This window comes from Solea solea, chromosome 12 (assembly GCF_958295425.1).
Source record: "Solea solea chromosome 12, fSolSol10.1, whole genome shotgun sequence".
In the NCBI taxonomy this organism is placed as follows: domain Eukaryota; kingdom Metazoa; phylum Chordata; class Actinopteri; order Pleuronectiformes; family Soleidae; genus Solea; species Solea solea.
Window position 1 is genome coordinate 14261346 of NC_081145.1, and position 16259 is coordinate 14277604.

General features: G+C 41.8%; 2 protein-coding genes across 2 annotated transcripts; one reads left to right on the top strand and one right to left on the bottom strand.

The window, feature by feature from the left end:
• Positions 1 to 958: 958 nt before the first annotated feature.
• On the bottom strand, positions 959 to 10555 carry tbc1d2b (TBC1 domain family, member 2B). Its single transcript, XM_058644338.1, has 11 exons — positions 10137 to 10555; positions 8916 to 9066; positions 7530 to 7704; positions 6172 to 6323; positions 5710 to 5963; positions 2962 to 3387; positions 2510 to 2620; positions 2130 to 2326; positions 1548 to 2042; positions 1345 to 1462; positions 959 to 1198 (listed from the first exon to the last, which is right to left on the bottom strand). Exons 1-11 carry the CDS (start codon positions 10482 to 10484, stop codon positions 974 to 976), a joined length of 2652 nt encoding a protein of 883 aa, XP_058500321.1. The 5' UTR covers positions 10485 to 10555; the 3' UTR covers positions 959 to 973.
• Positions 10556 to 13234: 2679 nt separating this feature from the next.
• LOC131470439 (SH2 domain-containing protein 7-like) lies at positions 13235 to 16194 on the top strand. The gene is made up of 7 exons (XM_058646265.1): positions 13235 to 13358; positions 13721 to 13887; positions 14015 to 14104; positions 14353 to 14518; positions 14617 to 14727; positions 15201 to 15797; positions 15901 to 16194. The coding sequence occupies exons 2-7, from the start codon at positions 13733 to 13735 to the stop codon at positions 15946 to 15948; spliced, it is 1167 nt and encodes a 388-aa protein (XP_058502248.1). The 5' UTR covers positions 13235 to 13358; positions 13721 to 13732; the 3' UTR covers positions 15949 to 16194.
• Positions 16195 to 16259: the final 65 nt, after the last annotated feature.

Sequence of the window (16259 nt, forward strand, 5' to 3'; positions counted from 1 at the left end):
CACCAAAGTTTACAAATCTCCTGTAACACAGAGCTTTGCATCATCCTTTGTATTTGAATATTTCCTGACGTTGCTATTGTGAGACACTCTCAGTGTTCCGACTGCTGTTGTCAGTTATTTACGACATTGTAAACGACTGACAGCAGCCACTGTGAAAAGGTCCTGGTCGGGAAATGATGAAGCGACTGACGGCGTGATGAGTTCCACTGAGCTTCCTCAGTTTCAGAGTGCATGCTGGTTTACGGTCACACTGTCCTGACTTACATGAACTAAACCAGAGCCATTGTTAATGTGACCAGTGACATCGGGGCTTTCCTTCCTAATACATGTGGCAGAATGGCTGCTGTACAAAGTGCCAAAAACAGAACTAGAGGAGAATGAACATTGTACTTACCCATATTAATCAGGTGGGAGCAAAAACATGGGTCAAAATGTATAAAAAAGTTGCCTTTTTTTCTTTTTTTCTGGGCTTACTTGAGTTGAAGACTTTTCATTGTTTGGTTCTGTCGCCACCAAGTGGACAAACAGGAGAGTGTCACAAACTTGGTGGTTAAACTTGTTTTGTTTAACAATCTAACAAACGACTCACACTTTTCATCAGACACAGCAAGATTAGAATGTGGTGTTTGTGTCAACCTGGCAAAATAAACAGTCACTTGGTTTTATTTTGATTTCCTTTTACAAAGAAAAGGATTTGTCTTAAAGTTTCTAAATCTGAAGCCAGAGATTTATGGCAGGACAACCTGTACCTCATAAAACCAAACAACAAAGAAAAGCTATGCAGCTGTCGAACTGGGTTATACTTTCATGTTGGTCCTTCACAACAACACACGTGCATTTGTACTACTGTTGTAAAGACAACATTAAGGTCTGAGTTAACACATACAACTTAAAGTCAGTTTTTCAGTTTCCTTCAGTTATCTTTACTCAAAGAACATTTAGTCAAAGGCTTAAGATTGAAACTAACCCTAAATTAAAGAGACACACTTTCACTTTCTCTTCCGTGTCTCACCTTTGGGCCTTCGAACAGAAAGGCGTCCCAGATCTTGAAGAGAATGTCACTCACTACGCTGTCCACAAACACCACCAGGAACCAGTTGAAGGTGATGAGGGAGAAGTCGACCTTGTACTGCTCAAAGTGGGCATGGAGCCGGGGCAGCTTCTCGCACATCAGGTCCTTGAACACGCGCTGGTCAACCTGCACAGACGGGCGCGGGGAGCACAGACAGAAAGCATGTGAAACCATCCAGCAGCCAGAGAGACACAATAAACAGTGCTGCATTCCTGCTCCGGTGAGTCAAGCCTCACGTGTCCCTGTGTCAGCAGCCAGTATTACAATCTAACCTGCGAGCCAAGCAGAGTCTTGGTGTAATAGTCTCTTGGCATGAACACTTCCACTATGGCTACAAGAGTCCAGAAGGCATCCTCTTGGTCCAGATACAGCAAGGCGATGGCAGCCAGTCTGAAGAAACCATACGCAAATCCAAATGAATTATTTCAAGTCATTAAAAGAACGAAGTGGAAGAATAAAGCAAATCACCCAGTACCTGTTCAGTCCCTGACAGTAGCCGATATCCGGATTCCTCCAGGAGAATGCCATCAGGACGTTCCTGAGGGTCTGGATGCCGCCTGCACTTGGAGAAGCATAGTGCTTGTTGTTTGGCAAAGTGCGCAGCAGGTCCAGCTCGATCTGCTTCGAAGCAGGGTTGGGTTTATCCCGGGCCACATTCAGTAAGGTCTCGTAATAGTCTGCTGCCAAATGGTCCCGGAACTTTTTGACATGGAAGGAGACACACCAGCGCCACACCTGGGACCGGTGCTCGTGGGGAACACCGCAGCGAATCAGGGATTTGAGCTCAGGGGAGCGCACCAGGTCTCTGTTCATGGTGCCGGCCAGATAGTTCTCCCACTTCACTCCAACGGACACCTCCTGATTTGTCATGGACAAGGACTTGAGCTCCAAGGCTCTCACCTTTGCAACCAGCTTCTCCTCCTCCTCCTCCTCTTCAGGCACCGTCTTGAAGCCAAACACGTCATACTCGCTGTCGTCAAATCGAAACAGAGACAAATGTTAAATCATCATTGAAGTTCAATTCCTGGCAAACGCTCTTCGAGGTTTTCCCCCCTACCTGACAGTGTTTGGTTTGAAGATGGGATGTTCTTGCTGTTCAGAGCCCTCTGCCTGCAGGGCATCCTCCAATAATCTGGAAATGACGTCATGGGCAGGATTCTGCTCTGAGGATGAACAGACTGGGTTTTTCACTTCCTGAAGCAGCACCAGATATTTACTCTCCACCTGACACAACTTGGCCTCCAGCGCGATACACTGCAGAAGGAAAAACATAGAAAGGCTTACGTCAAGGTTTCAGCTTGTGTTACATTTTCCCTGTTTTGCAGTTTAGGACATCAGCTCAGTTCAGTGCTGGACTTCCTCCCTACACTTGACGCAGACTTCCTTTTTTCTATGAACAGAGAAATGTATCACGAACGTCCAAACACAAGACCGTACCTTTGCTTCCAAAGCCTTTTCTCTACTCTCTGCATTTCTGCGCAATACTGTCAGCTCCAGGATCTCTTTGTTCAAGAACTTGTTTTGAGATTTGTAGCCTTGGAGACTGTCCTGAAAATGACAAAAAAAACACAAAACAGTCTGATTAATCAGTGGAAATTTAACCACAGCACAAACACAACACAAACAGTCCCCGCGCTTACAATCACACTCACTGGGCCTTTTGCAGAGCAGTCACTTTGAAAGGTCACAGTAGTAAAAAATCAAATGAATGATGTCCGAGTTCCATTTCTCTTTCTCAGTTTCATGCATGCTGGTTTACTGTCAAAAATGGAAATGGAAAACGAAACAATGACCTGTGCTTTTCTTTCTAAAACATTGTGAAATGGCTGCTATGCAAAGGACTTATCAGCAGCTTTCTCGTCTGTATCAACTCTCGCCTTCCTCTTCACCTTGAGGATGTCCAGCTCCTGCTGCTCTTTGTTGGGAGACAGTGAACTGGTGTCACTGGCACTCCTGTCGTCCTCAGAGCTCTCCTGCGAAAGCTTCATGATGACTTCATCTTTAGCCTGGATGGTCTCCATCAGCATCCCCAGCTGGTCATTCATTTCCCCCACTTTAATCTTCAAGCCTTTTAGCTCCTGTTGCAGGCTCTCCTTCTCTAAGGCGAGGCGCTCCATGTGGCCACACAGCGACTGGATCTGTCCGTCTCTTTCTTGAAGCAGGCTCTCCAGCTGGGTGATTTCTTCCTGGGTTACCGTGGGAGTCTGAGTCTGGTCTGTGGCTGCAGAGGCATCAGGAGCTGGGGCCGGACATCGCGCTGTTGGCCTGTCGCACTGAGACGTCCTTAGAGTTTGCTGAAGAAGTCTCACCAGCTCCTGGTTAACAAAGAGAATCGGTTTGGTTAAAACATTCTCATTAATTTGTCTTTTAAAATAAAGTTGCCTTGCTCCCAGAGGTCATGCATTTGTTGATTTTTGTTGTATAAACTAGAGCTAGAACTAACGATTATTTTCATAATCGATTAATCTGTCAATTATTTTCTCGATTAATCGATTTTGGTCCATAAAATATCAGAAAACCTTAAAAAAATTTGAAATGTCTTGTTTTGTCCACAAAAAAAAATGATTCACTTTTAATGATTTCTTTGTTATCCAGAGCAAAGAAATTAAGAAAATATTCACATTTAAGAAGAAAAAAGCTTCAAACCGATTAATCAATTATCAAAATAGTAGATTCATTTAGTAATCGATCAATCATTTCAGCTCTAGTATAAACATATTGATTAAATAAGGACAGGTATACATCTTGGGCAGGACACTGAAGCCTAAATGACTGCTGATGGTGTGTGGTGTGGACGGGCTAAATACACAGTATAGCAGCACTGTATGAATATGTGTGCATGGGTGAAGAAGCAACTCAAGCTGTCACTAAGACTGAAACAGTGCTATACTGTGTATATGTAGTTTATTAACGTACAGTATGACTAATGTGTTCATTCACACTGAATATGATCTGTGACTAATAATCATTACACATATTCTAATATGTGTAAGTCTTTGTAGCCTTTTACTGTGCTTCATTTCCACCTATAACAAAAACATTTGTGCCGGTGAACCCGAGTAAACGTGATCCCTTACCGTAACCATAAGCAGTTAATGCCTCACCCTAACCGACACTAACCAACACTAACCCTCAGTACAAATCTTAGGCTTAAACTTAACCACTCACTCGTTTTCTACTGCTTTATCCTCCACAATCCCAGCTGACAGGGAACACCCTGGACAGGTCGCCAGTCAACAACAGACAAACAACCCTTCACTCCCTCACCTACAGTTTATTTCGAGTGTCCAATTGAACCACAATTAAACATGTTTTTGGACGGTGGGAGAAAACCGTTAGGGCCACAAAGGTGGTGTGGTGGTTAGCACTCTTGCTTCTGCAGCAAGACCTGGGTTTGCGACCCGGTCGGAAGTTTGCGGGTTCTCCGGTTCCCTCCCACGGTCCACCAACATGCATTAGGTAAATTAGACACTCTAAACTGTCACTCTATGTGTCCCTGTGATGGACTGGAGACCTGTCCAGGGTGTACCCCCACCTTTCGCCCTATGTCACCTGGGAGTGGCACCAGCATCCTTTGACCCTCATGTGGAGGATAAAGCAAGTCGAAGATGAGTGAGTGAGAAAAAACACACGCAGGGAGAACATTCAAATTCTACACGCAAAGGCCCAAAACAGCAATTTTCTTGCTGTGAGGCACCAGTGCTAGCCAGCTGCTCCACCGTGTGGGCACAAACTTAACCAACTCCTCAGAAATGAGATTCTGCCTCCATGAGGACTGCATGTTTATGCAAGAACACACGCACACACGCATGCACGCACGCACGCACGCACGCACGCACGCACGCACACCTGCTGTTAGGAGAACTGCTATTCACTTGTCACAATGACACAGCAACATTAGGATTCCAGTGAATTCACACTGAATTTTCAGCTTTTCAGGTCAAACTGATCAACTAGACGGCAGTTCAAGAAAGGAAGCAAATGTTTTAAGTCTTTGATAAACATTTAATTTAATTTATTCTTTGTAAATAGCCATGGTCAGTCAGTTACTGTAAAGTTAGCGATTGTATTTTGTCATTGTGTATTTTAATGTTGAAATTTCCTGTTTAACCAGAAGTTTTTGAAAGGGTGTGCGCATGTAAACTGATGCAAGATAACAGCGGAGAAAGAGCAAATCAAGCTGACAAAAGGTGTCAAAAATCACAAGTAATATGAACAAAAAGTAAAGAATATAACACAAATGTTTAACTGGATATTAAAACCAGTCAAGATTAGCAACAGGGTAAATTAGAGAGCTTATGAAATGAGTTTTCTGATTTCCGTTTAGCTTTCATGTTGGTTCCTGAACATCAACTTGAACTTTCTGACCATCAGTCAAGGTTTCCCCTTTCATCGAGTGGATGCTACACTGTCTTCTCCTTTTTTGTTTTGTTTTTTTTGTTATTTTCACACGACTACAAAGGTAAAATGTGGATTGACAACTACAAATAGGCCTTCTATAAGTTAGTGGGAAAAAAACGGTAGAAGAGCAAAATGATGCTAACATTGGGTGGCGTTGAATTCATGATATTTAATGTATTTGTTTTCTACAATCCTTTTTAAAATGTACCACTACAATGAGAGTGAGAAAACTGTACCTTGTGACCGGAGAGTTCCTCTCGGAGTTTGGCCTGTTCCTGTTCCATGCGGCTCAGTTCTTCCTGCTGGCTCTGGAGACGAAGCTGCATCTCCAAGGGTTTGCTGCCATTACACTCCACCGGGGAGCTCTCAGTACTGCGTGTCTCAGCGCCGCGCCCAAACCTCCCAGAGCCCATCATGTCCCGAAGCAGAGGCCTTTTGGGCCTCGCTGAGTTGCGCACAAAGTCGAAAGTAAATGCTGATCCGAAGGAATCTGAGAGAGAAGAGAACTTCATCACTTGATGCCTGTACCTGTAGATTTTAACTGCATGTGTAGGTGACGTCAGGGGCTGAGTACAAACAGAAAGCTTTAGAAAAATAAAGCATTTCTCATGGTAGCAAACAAGTGAAGCAGTATGAGTGTATGAGTATCAAACCACAGCCAGAGCGTGGGTTGCCGAGGCAGCATAAAGTGGACGTACGTCTATGGTTGTCTGGATGCTGTTTCTGTTCAGGGAAGTCTTTGGGTGGGGCATCCACTAACTCCCACTCTTCTGCGCTGTTGTTACTGGTGTAGAAGACACTGCGCCTGCTCTCAGCTCCTTTGCCTTGCCGCAGATAAGACATGGAGTTCCTGACAGAACAACAACAACAACAACCAGACAGGAGCGTGAGACTGGAGCTTCCTACTATTGAAAGGTCATTTAAATACACAGAGAATCACAGCATGCCTGTATTAATATATCTAAAAATGATGAGACTAATGCAACACTTCTTAGATCCATAAATATCACACCGTGTCATTACTTTTGGTCACCTGTAATGACATTATCTGCTTTTTGCAGAGCTGTTGCCATATTTTACAAAAGGTTTTCCTTTGAAAATTGCCATAAATCATAAACTTTTAAATGCTTGAGCTACTCCTCTGTGCTGTGCTAATGCCAGGACTCAGGTTTGCTGGCCCTGCAACTATTTCCAGGACTGGAAGGAAGCAACAAAAACAGTGTGCTTTTACTTTGAAACAGGTACAGGAGGGTTTGTGTTCCACATTTGCTGAGGCGTCTAATCACACTTTTCAGTGCCCAGAAAGAGAGAGGGAGACAGTTGGTCGGTGTCAAGTTGTTTTCAAAAAGGTGATTGTTAAATGGTGTATACAACTGAAGAAAAGGCTGGAATACAAAGTAACTTCTGGATAAAGATGGAGAGGATCAGTCATTTAATCAGGAAGTAAACCAAAGCTCATGATCCCATGTGGCCTTGGTTACTGTTTTGACTGAGAAAGAGCGAGAGCCCTAGTGGCAAAAATGACATACTGTGCATTTAGTTGGCACCATTATGATGGTAACAACAGCACAGAAACCTCCTAGTTTGGCACAATTTTGTTGTTGAAAACACCTTTTTCCATTCAAAACTGTCGAAAACATCATAAAAAGATGTTGTACGTTGAGCTGCGCTAAGGCTCCTGTTCACCTAAACAAGTGTCGTCTCTTTCCATCACGGTCACAAAGCCGGTTCAATCCGTGTGTCACATGTTTAGCACTTCACTGTGCTGTGTTACGTGAATGGAATTGTTGTGTCGCCCAGAAGCGGAACATTTGATGGCTTCATACTTGAGCAACCGGTGACCTGGATGCACGTAACCATTTCCTCTATTGCCGTCGACTACAACAAAACACAATAGAGTATTTGGTTTCCTCAGTACAGCTCTTACTGGGGCACATGCTGTAGCAAACACGCGACAGTAGTTGCACCTGTTAAGCAGGGGCATTAAGAGAGACTTGCAATTATAGCAATTAAATACAATTATAGCAGCGTGCAGGTAGTTGGAACTGGGCCTCACCTGAGATCTGTACCAAGGTTTTTGAGTGAAAAGTTGAGTGGGTTTGTGGTCCCAGGTAAGGACCCTCTCGCTGACTGGATCCCCACCATTGCTCCGCCTTCTGTTTCTGTCTCCATGGCAAAGTCACTACGCACCTTCTCCATGCTGCTGCTCAGCTTGTCAAAGATGGAACCATCTGAAATGCAACAGAGACAATTGCAATGCAAACTGTTGTTATTATTATTATTATTATTATTATTATTATTATAATAAGTTTTATTATTAGTAGTATTTAAATAGAAGAGTAGTGATCATGAATGGACCCCAAAATGAAAATTGCCATTCACAACTGACTGGATGCCCATGCGTTCATGAGCTGTGCTCTAACCCACAGAAAATACAATGTTAGGCATTTCTAAGGCCAGTGTGAAGAGAAGAAAGTAAGAAGAGGAATGAAATAAGATTGACAAAGACATACAATGATTGTATTTGGGTAATCACATGTGTGTCCATCCACACATGAGTAATGCATTAAACATTAACAACTTCCTCACAGATGAAGGGACATTTCCAGTTAGAGAGACATTACGGCAAGAATGGCTGATGTCACTGCTCTTTCCTGCAACCACACATTTCATCACAGCTTGACAATCGACATAACAGAGGACATGCTACGAGTGCATTGAAACTACATTTCCTACAAGTAATTTAAATCACGCATTTCCTCTTTAATTTGCTTGAATTAATCACGGAGAGTTGTGAAGTCGTGGAGGGGGCTGTCAGTGCGTCTGCCAATGTGAGGCTGTACACAGCTTTGAAAAAAAACAAGGAAATAAAACATTATTTACTGACAGAAATACAACATAATTCTCATACCAATATATTATCTTGTGTTTTAAAAGCCTTATATATTTATCTGAATCTCTCCTCCTAAGTCTCTTTTAAGCTAATAATATGTTGTTTGACACTATTCTTTCTCATTACAACCAGGAATATTTGAAAAGAAAGAATATTTAATATGTATATATATATATATATACATATAGTATACCAAGCAACATTCAGGCTTTATTATGGATTTATAGACGATAAAAAGTATGTTAAAAATGCATTTTTATCCACATTTCTGAAAGGTATTACATATGGCACTGATTACAAAACCTTAATCCTGCAGGTGAGTGAACGACATGAGGTTTTTGATTAAAATGAAAATTTCCTTTGTTCTTGAGTGCTCAACATTACCACGTCTACAAACTCGTGACTTGTGTTCACAGCACTTGTGTCAACATTAACCTATCAGATATAGGTGTTTACTTTGAGCTGGTGCCTGGACGTGACTTAACAGTGTCCTGTCCACATGGTACATTTTCGCTCTATGTACACTTGTGTCTGTGTATTGGTATCTACCATTGTCTTTGCCGACAAGGCCAGTGGGAGGGAAGGACAGGGTCGGAGAGCTCCAGCTGTCTCTCTGGCCGGAGCCTCGCGTGCTGCTGTACTCCCAACGCTTCTGCTGCAACTGCTGGAGCCAGTAAAGCATTACCTGCTTGCTGGGGGCCTGAAAAGATAACCACAGAAAGAACACACATCAAATGAGAACAGACATATGCTGTAAACTTGGTCAACCCTGACAGAAGTCAGAATTTAGAAAGCAACAGTTAAACAACAACAAAAAAACCTGACACCTTGATAACAGATGTTAAATCGAAAAAACATGAACCATCACTTTAAATAGCTGGTTACTTTTTGATCAGTCATGTGAATGGGAACAGACGCTGGTTTCGGTCTCAGTTCCAGCCTCGGGCCGTGCAGTAGCACAGTTCACACATCTGCTGAAAACATGGTTCTGGTGACACTTCAGTGACAGCTGACAAAGAAGGAGCCTGGTTTGGCACCGACTGAACCCATAAAAGTCACATGCTAGCAGAAAAATAAAGATATCCCATGGGACGCAGTGACCCCTTGGTCACGGGTATTTAAATGAGTCTAAGAATGTAAACAGTGAGCAGACACACTGCGGAATGTGCTGATTCAGATTCAGAAGAATGTGCTGGTAAACATGGGCTGCTGAGAGAAAGAAAGAAAGAAAGAACGAAAGAAAGAAATGAAAAAGGAAAGATCAGACAAAGGACAATAGGGCTTAAAATATGGGGAAACTATGTAATAGTGACATGTATGGCCATTGCGATTTGAGATGGGCTATACTTTACTGTATTATAGCATTTAGCACATGACATACCAAATCACACAATTCTCAGTGCAATAACGTGATATCCATTTACTGCATGCTGAACTTTGGGCTGTCAATAATAAAAGATATGCTCAATATCAATATAACAGAGGCTCATTTAGGTAAATCAAACAAATGCTAACTTGGACGATAATACGAATGTATTGAACATTGAAGACAGACAGACAGACAGATACCATTAACATAAACCCACATACACTGCACACACACACACACATTAAAAATAGAGTTAAATAAATAAATAAATAAATAAAATATGAACGTGTACAGTCTAAATGGGTGTGTCTGTTTCTCAGCCGTGAATAAAGGAAGTGACACACATGACAGCACACACACACACACACACACACAAAAACACACAGAGAAAAAGTTTGTACCCTGAAGAGAAACTCCTTCTCCGCGGTGCGAATCTCAAACTGACCCTCTTCTCCCTCCACGTCGTAGCAGAAGCAGGCGTCGCCGATGTCGATGTGTCCGAGTGGCAGTGCATCCTGCGGAGTCTTGAAGTAATACAAGTAACACTTCCTCGGATCGTACACGAACCACCTCGGCCTGAACCCCCTCAGCGGCCCCTTGCCGGACAGTTTGTTCAAATAGCCGCACAGCCTCGAGGCAGCCTGCTGCTCCTTCGCGCTCTCCACCTCAGCCATGTCCACGGACTTGGCGGCCACGACCCGCGGAGCTTTGCAGGAGTCCGTCTCGCTGCCATCCTCCTCTTCGTGCATCTTCCCCCGAAAGTTCTTCTTCGTGCAACAGCAACAGCAGCAGCAGCAGCGCGGCGGATGCGCACTGCCGTTTCCACCCGCATGACTGGCTGCCAAGGAGCACGGGAGATGTAGTTTTACAGCAGCCAAGGTGGTGCGTGCGCTTGAGTGTGATGCAGCCGTTCCACCGCTGGGTGGCGGTGTTTCACAAGATCAACGAAACGAGATCAAGTTGCAACAAACTTCCTGCAAAATAGTGAAACAAAAATGCAGAGATGACTCAAAAATAAGTACAGGTACCATTTAAAGGCCCATGGTGTAACATTTACAAGATTTTATTGGCAGAAACTGAATACACAACCCATAAGTATGCTTCAATAAAGCCCTTTAAATACAGTATATTTAAAGGGCTTAATTTACAGAGGCTGCCATCTTGAACTGTTTCTTCAGCTGTCCAAACGGACAAACCAAACATTTTGAAGCCAAATCTCACTACACAAACAAAAGAACAACATCCTTTTTATTAAGCAACGCAACGGCCAACATAGTGATGTGACACACAAAGGGAAAGGGAGGAGTGAGCAAAGTTCTGCAAAGGCAAAACTTCCACAGTAACATGTTAAGGCAAAAACTCCACATCTTTACAATCAAAAAACTAAACTAAGTTGTCAAAATAAGGACATTCATCACAGAAAGCTTTCTTTTTAGCCTAATGCTGCGGCCACACCGGACACTATGCGAGTTTACACACAAAGTCAATGTGCAGACACGTGCAGACACGCACCATTGTTATAACATGATGTAAACAGTAACATGACATTGTAGCTTTTTAATCAAATGCACTACAGTGGTGTGGAAATTCCAAACGACCCGTAATAACTGTAGTTATGCAAGTTGCACCATTACCACCGAAGACTTATCTCTGTTGTTTGTGAGGACGCTTGCTTAACCCTGAGGTCTAAAGGAAAGATATTCTGTTGAAGTGACATTTTACAGGCGTCAACTGACTTGTGACCTTTCGAGACCCACATCCTCCTCAAGGGTACTGAATGACGCCACAAGACTAAAACAAAAAAACTAATACCTGCTGTCTTATCTGCTGTCTAATTGGTCAACTTTCATTTTAAAATATGTATCTGTGAGTTATACAGAGCTTATATATATTGCTCAGTATATAGTTCATCATGCTCACATTAGTAAATGATGCAAATGTGATGCAGTGGGTTCTGAACCAGCGCTAACTTTTGACCCCAAATCCTCAGAGAGGCAGATAATGACTCACAGAGACATTTGAAAGCAGATCATGGCGAAGTTGCAATATTTAGTCATACAAGGAACATATGTTTGTATGTCCTTACTGGTTAAACAGTTGACTGTGTAGATCCCAATGAGTTGAATTACAGTGTATTTACAGTACAGTATTATTTAATTTATTGTTTTTATGATTGATTTTCTCATGTAAAAATCAACATTTGTGGTTTGGTTATGTGTGGTTATGTGTGGAGGTGTCATAAGGGAGGGTGAACTTTATATTTGAGTAATAATCCATTTTGATTTAAACACATATTCAGGTGAGAGTCTTACACTGACTAGTAAAAGCCTATGTGATTAATAGATGGTCAGACATATGTTCCTTGAATTAATAAATAGATGGCGACCTATACTAATTCTCCTTACCCCACTATTACCTGGACATTACTTTAAAAATAACATAATATTACTGTAATAGTATCTCCCTATTACCACACCGTTACCATTGTTATCACCAAACTACCATAAATAAGATAGTATCACTGTTAAGTTAATTACAAAATGATTACCACGCTATCTACCATGTTGTTTCCATACTGTCCTGTAACGTTGTAATAATATTATTTTTAACACATTCAGAACCACACTTTGTGACTTCGGGGCCATTTAACCAGTTGTATACTGGTATAATTTTTCTGAGTTATCATCGGTGAGTCCGGCCTCATCCCGCTCAGTGTGACACACACTGTTTCTGGTTGTTGTTTCTCTCCCACAAGGAGTTCCTACTGTTAATCATGGGCCACAAAACCAGAACATGGGAGGTGATTCATGATGACTGTCAGTAATTGATGGGGGCTAAGAGTTTGCCATTGTTAATGATTACATCATTAAGTCATAAACAAGGCCGGGGAATATCAGCTTTTACCAGTGTTGGGTTTTTTTTTTAAGACCTCCAAAATCATATCAGGTTTTCCCAAGTATCTCAATTTTTGCTCCTATACCTTTTGACCACAATTTACTGTAAATGCAGATCAGAAAACCCAAACGACAAACTGGTGACGCAGCTTTGCTCCCACGTGAAAAAACCAGTGCACTCATGTGCGCACAAACCACAGTCTCTGTGCAGCTTACTTTCCGTTTCTCTTCAGGAAGCTCTTGTTTGTTTCGTCGTCTCTTTCATGCAAATGAGATGCATGAACTCGGCTGTGTCGATGGCAAGCATCACTGCTTTCCAAGCCCTCGGAAAAAAGTGTGTAACTCTAAATGTCACATGTCTATATCTCCCATGAGGGGCCATACTCCCTCAGAAGAACACACTTAGCTGTAGATCAGAGACTGATGAGAAGTTGAGACAAGCGTTTTATTGTCTGCTGAAATGACACCAGGTTTAAACCACCCACCTTCAGTCTCGAGGAAAGGTATGAGCCGCCACTGAAACTTTTAATACCAGCATGTGAGCTTTACACATTTAAACATTGAAGCATCAGTGTTGATTTTCATTCTTTTTCTATAGCGTTTGAAAGGAATTTGTGTTCTCTGTGTGGGAAACGCAGATGTGAAAAAATCTTATCAGATTCAAGAATAAAGGATCAGAAAAATCCAAAATCACCCTCTTTTGGGGACTGTCTGCGGCTTTTCTTCAAGGTAAGAATTACGCTTTAATGACGAGTTGTCATATGTCTCCATATCTTCAACAGGACAATACAGACAAGGAATTATTGTTAAATAAAAAAGGGAAACTGCTAGTTGTGGATTCTGTTTAGTTTTTGTGAACTATACAAATTAGCTATATTTTGTGATTGAATGAATATTAATGAAATTTAACATTTGAAAAGCAGGCACTGTGGAAGCCACGCTTTTTTGTTTTCATTTCAGTGATGAGAACATTGAGCTACTTTTAGTCTTTAGTTGACACCTCCTGGAAAATAAGCAAATGAGTTGAAGTACAGACTCACTGTTGATGTTGGGAAACAAATGTTGACTGTCATCACTGACTCATTGATCAGGACCGAGCCAGGATGGAGCCTCAGGCACCACACAAGGACTCTTACGCTGAACTGACTGAGAAGAGACTGAGAGAACTGGCATCTAAGTGGTTCGTAGAGACTCAAGTGCCTCTCATTGTCCACAATGGCTTCTTTCCTTCTTGGTTCCTGGGTTTCATCACTAGAGAGTAAGTACTGATAGTTTGTTAAACTCTGTATATCACATATGAATCTCTTTTTTTAATTATTATTTCTATACGAAGTAATATTTATATATATATACATATATAAAAGTGTTTGTTCCTCTCTGTACAGAGATGCTGAAGAAATACTCAGAGAAAAGAAGCTGGGCTATTTCCTGGTGCGTCTCAGTGCCAAAGCCATCGGGTACATACTGTCATATAAGTGAGTATTGGTTTAGTCTAAACAAGCGATTTGATATTTTTAAGACCCCCATAATTTGTATGAAATCCAGTCTAGTTCTGTAAGTAATACAGCTTCGTTGGTGGATATTAATGGCAACCATTTAAACGTCCAAATAGTCACAAATGATGTTTCAGTGGTTCATGCAGACTTACTTATTGTTTTACTGCATTTTCTGAAGTCTTGAACGCTTTTAAAAAAAATAATAATAATATAAATGTTTTTTGTAGAGGCAGGGATCGATGTCGACACTTTGTGATCAACCAAACAGAAAATGGGCAGTTTGTCGTCTATGGAGACGACGAGCTACACGACACGGTGCCCGATCTAATAGAATACTACAAGACAAACCCAATTGAGCCGTTCAGAGAATATCTGACATCGTCATGCTTTGAGGTGAGATAAAAACTTCTTTTTAGTTTAGTTTCACCCTCTCCTAAAGCAGCATGGATCAGTGATGTCCTGACTGCTGTTTTGGTTTTGCATCAATGCAGGTAATGACTGAAGAGCTGTATGACACCATCCACATCAGCCCTAAAGAAAAAACTGTGGAAACAAAACGTGCGTCACCTCAAACACAGCCACCAAGGAGCGACATGGAAGAGGTTCGTACACTTTACACATCAATTTGTTATCAGTAAAGTATTTAAGTTTGACGTATTTCCCTGATCTCTGAGGATACATGTATTATGACCATTTTATGGCTTAACCCATCTATGGATCTGTTCCATAGATGCACCCATGGTAATTTACTGTGGGAATAATACACAACTCCTTATATGGACATCCTGGGGGGGGGGGGGTGTTTATAGGTCACACATTCAATTCTTTGTTGTTGAGTCAAAGACGTCACATTTTGAGGAGTGCTCAGGTGTGTTTATACAGTTGGTGAAAATTATTATTATTATTATTGTTATTTAAAAAAAAATCAGATTGCCTAGGTTGAGCTGAAAAAATTATATAAGACGCTCTATATTGCACATTCTTGCACATGTAAATGCTCTGTGTTATAAATGTTGATGTAATACATTTTTTTCATGTACCACCATTTAACAATATGGCATGTTGTGTCAAACAGGAAGTGCCACCATTGCCTCAGAGAAGCAGACACCTTGACATTGGGCCCCCACATGACCAGGACAGGCTTTTATATGCTCAGCTCAACAAGCAATCACCCAGAGAGTCTCCAAGAACCCAAAACTGTCAACGCCATTTACCTGAAGACAATGTGGAGAGGGCTGACAGATCCACTGCAAGGGACCACAGTGTCAGTCGTGGTAGTACTCCATCTAGACCGGACGTGAGCCCCGATGTGGAGCACCACTACCGACTGAATGTGCCCCCCCAAACTCCACCGAGACTTTCCCCCAAGCCCATCAGACAACCCACGAGCAGCAACCCGTGGTCACAGAAGACAGCACCCAGCAGTCTGAACTACATGGGTGACAGTGCTGTCTATTACCTGGCTGGAAGCCCACACACTGCACTGTCTGAGAGTAGCTCGCTGCCGTTAGAGCAGCAAAGTGATTTAGTGTACGACGAGGTCCCCAGTGAAGCCATCATCTCTCAAGAAGACATATACGAGATGATTCCTGGCAGTGAAAGTTCAGTTCATCCCAAACTCATCAGCAACACGTATGAGCTTTTGGAGGACGTCAGACCCAAGGTGGTAAAGGTAAGCAAAATGTTTTCTTTAAAATACCTATATTCTGTAAAATGATTATTTATCCAAAGTTTGTCATGTTTGATAATCAACTTTCTTATCTTTTTTTTTTCAGAACGATAAATGGAAATGGCTTTTCCCTGACGCCAAGAGGAAATGGTGAAGAGGTTGAACTGCCTGAGGGAAACAATTACTAATTCTACTTTGACACTACTGGGCTTCCAGGATGCATTCAGTGAAATAGATATTTAAATATCATCTTTTGTATTTTTGCTTGTTAAATCTATTTATTTAAAAATGATGAGGCATTTACTTTTTACAGACGTAAACCAAGGCACTAAAACATAATGTACAATCTTTACTGACATTTTGCTAAACATTTCATGACATTAAATAACGATTCCCAGAGACTGGGCCAGGAGGTTGGCGAGAGATTTTTTAAATATTAAATATTAAATATTTATATTAAATTAC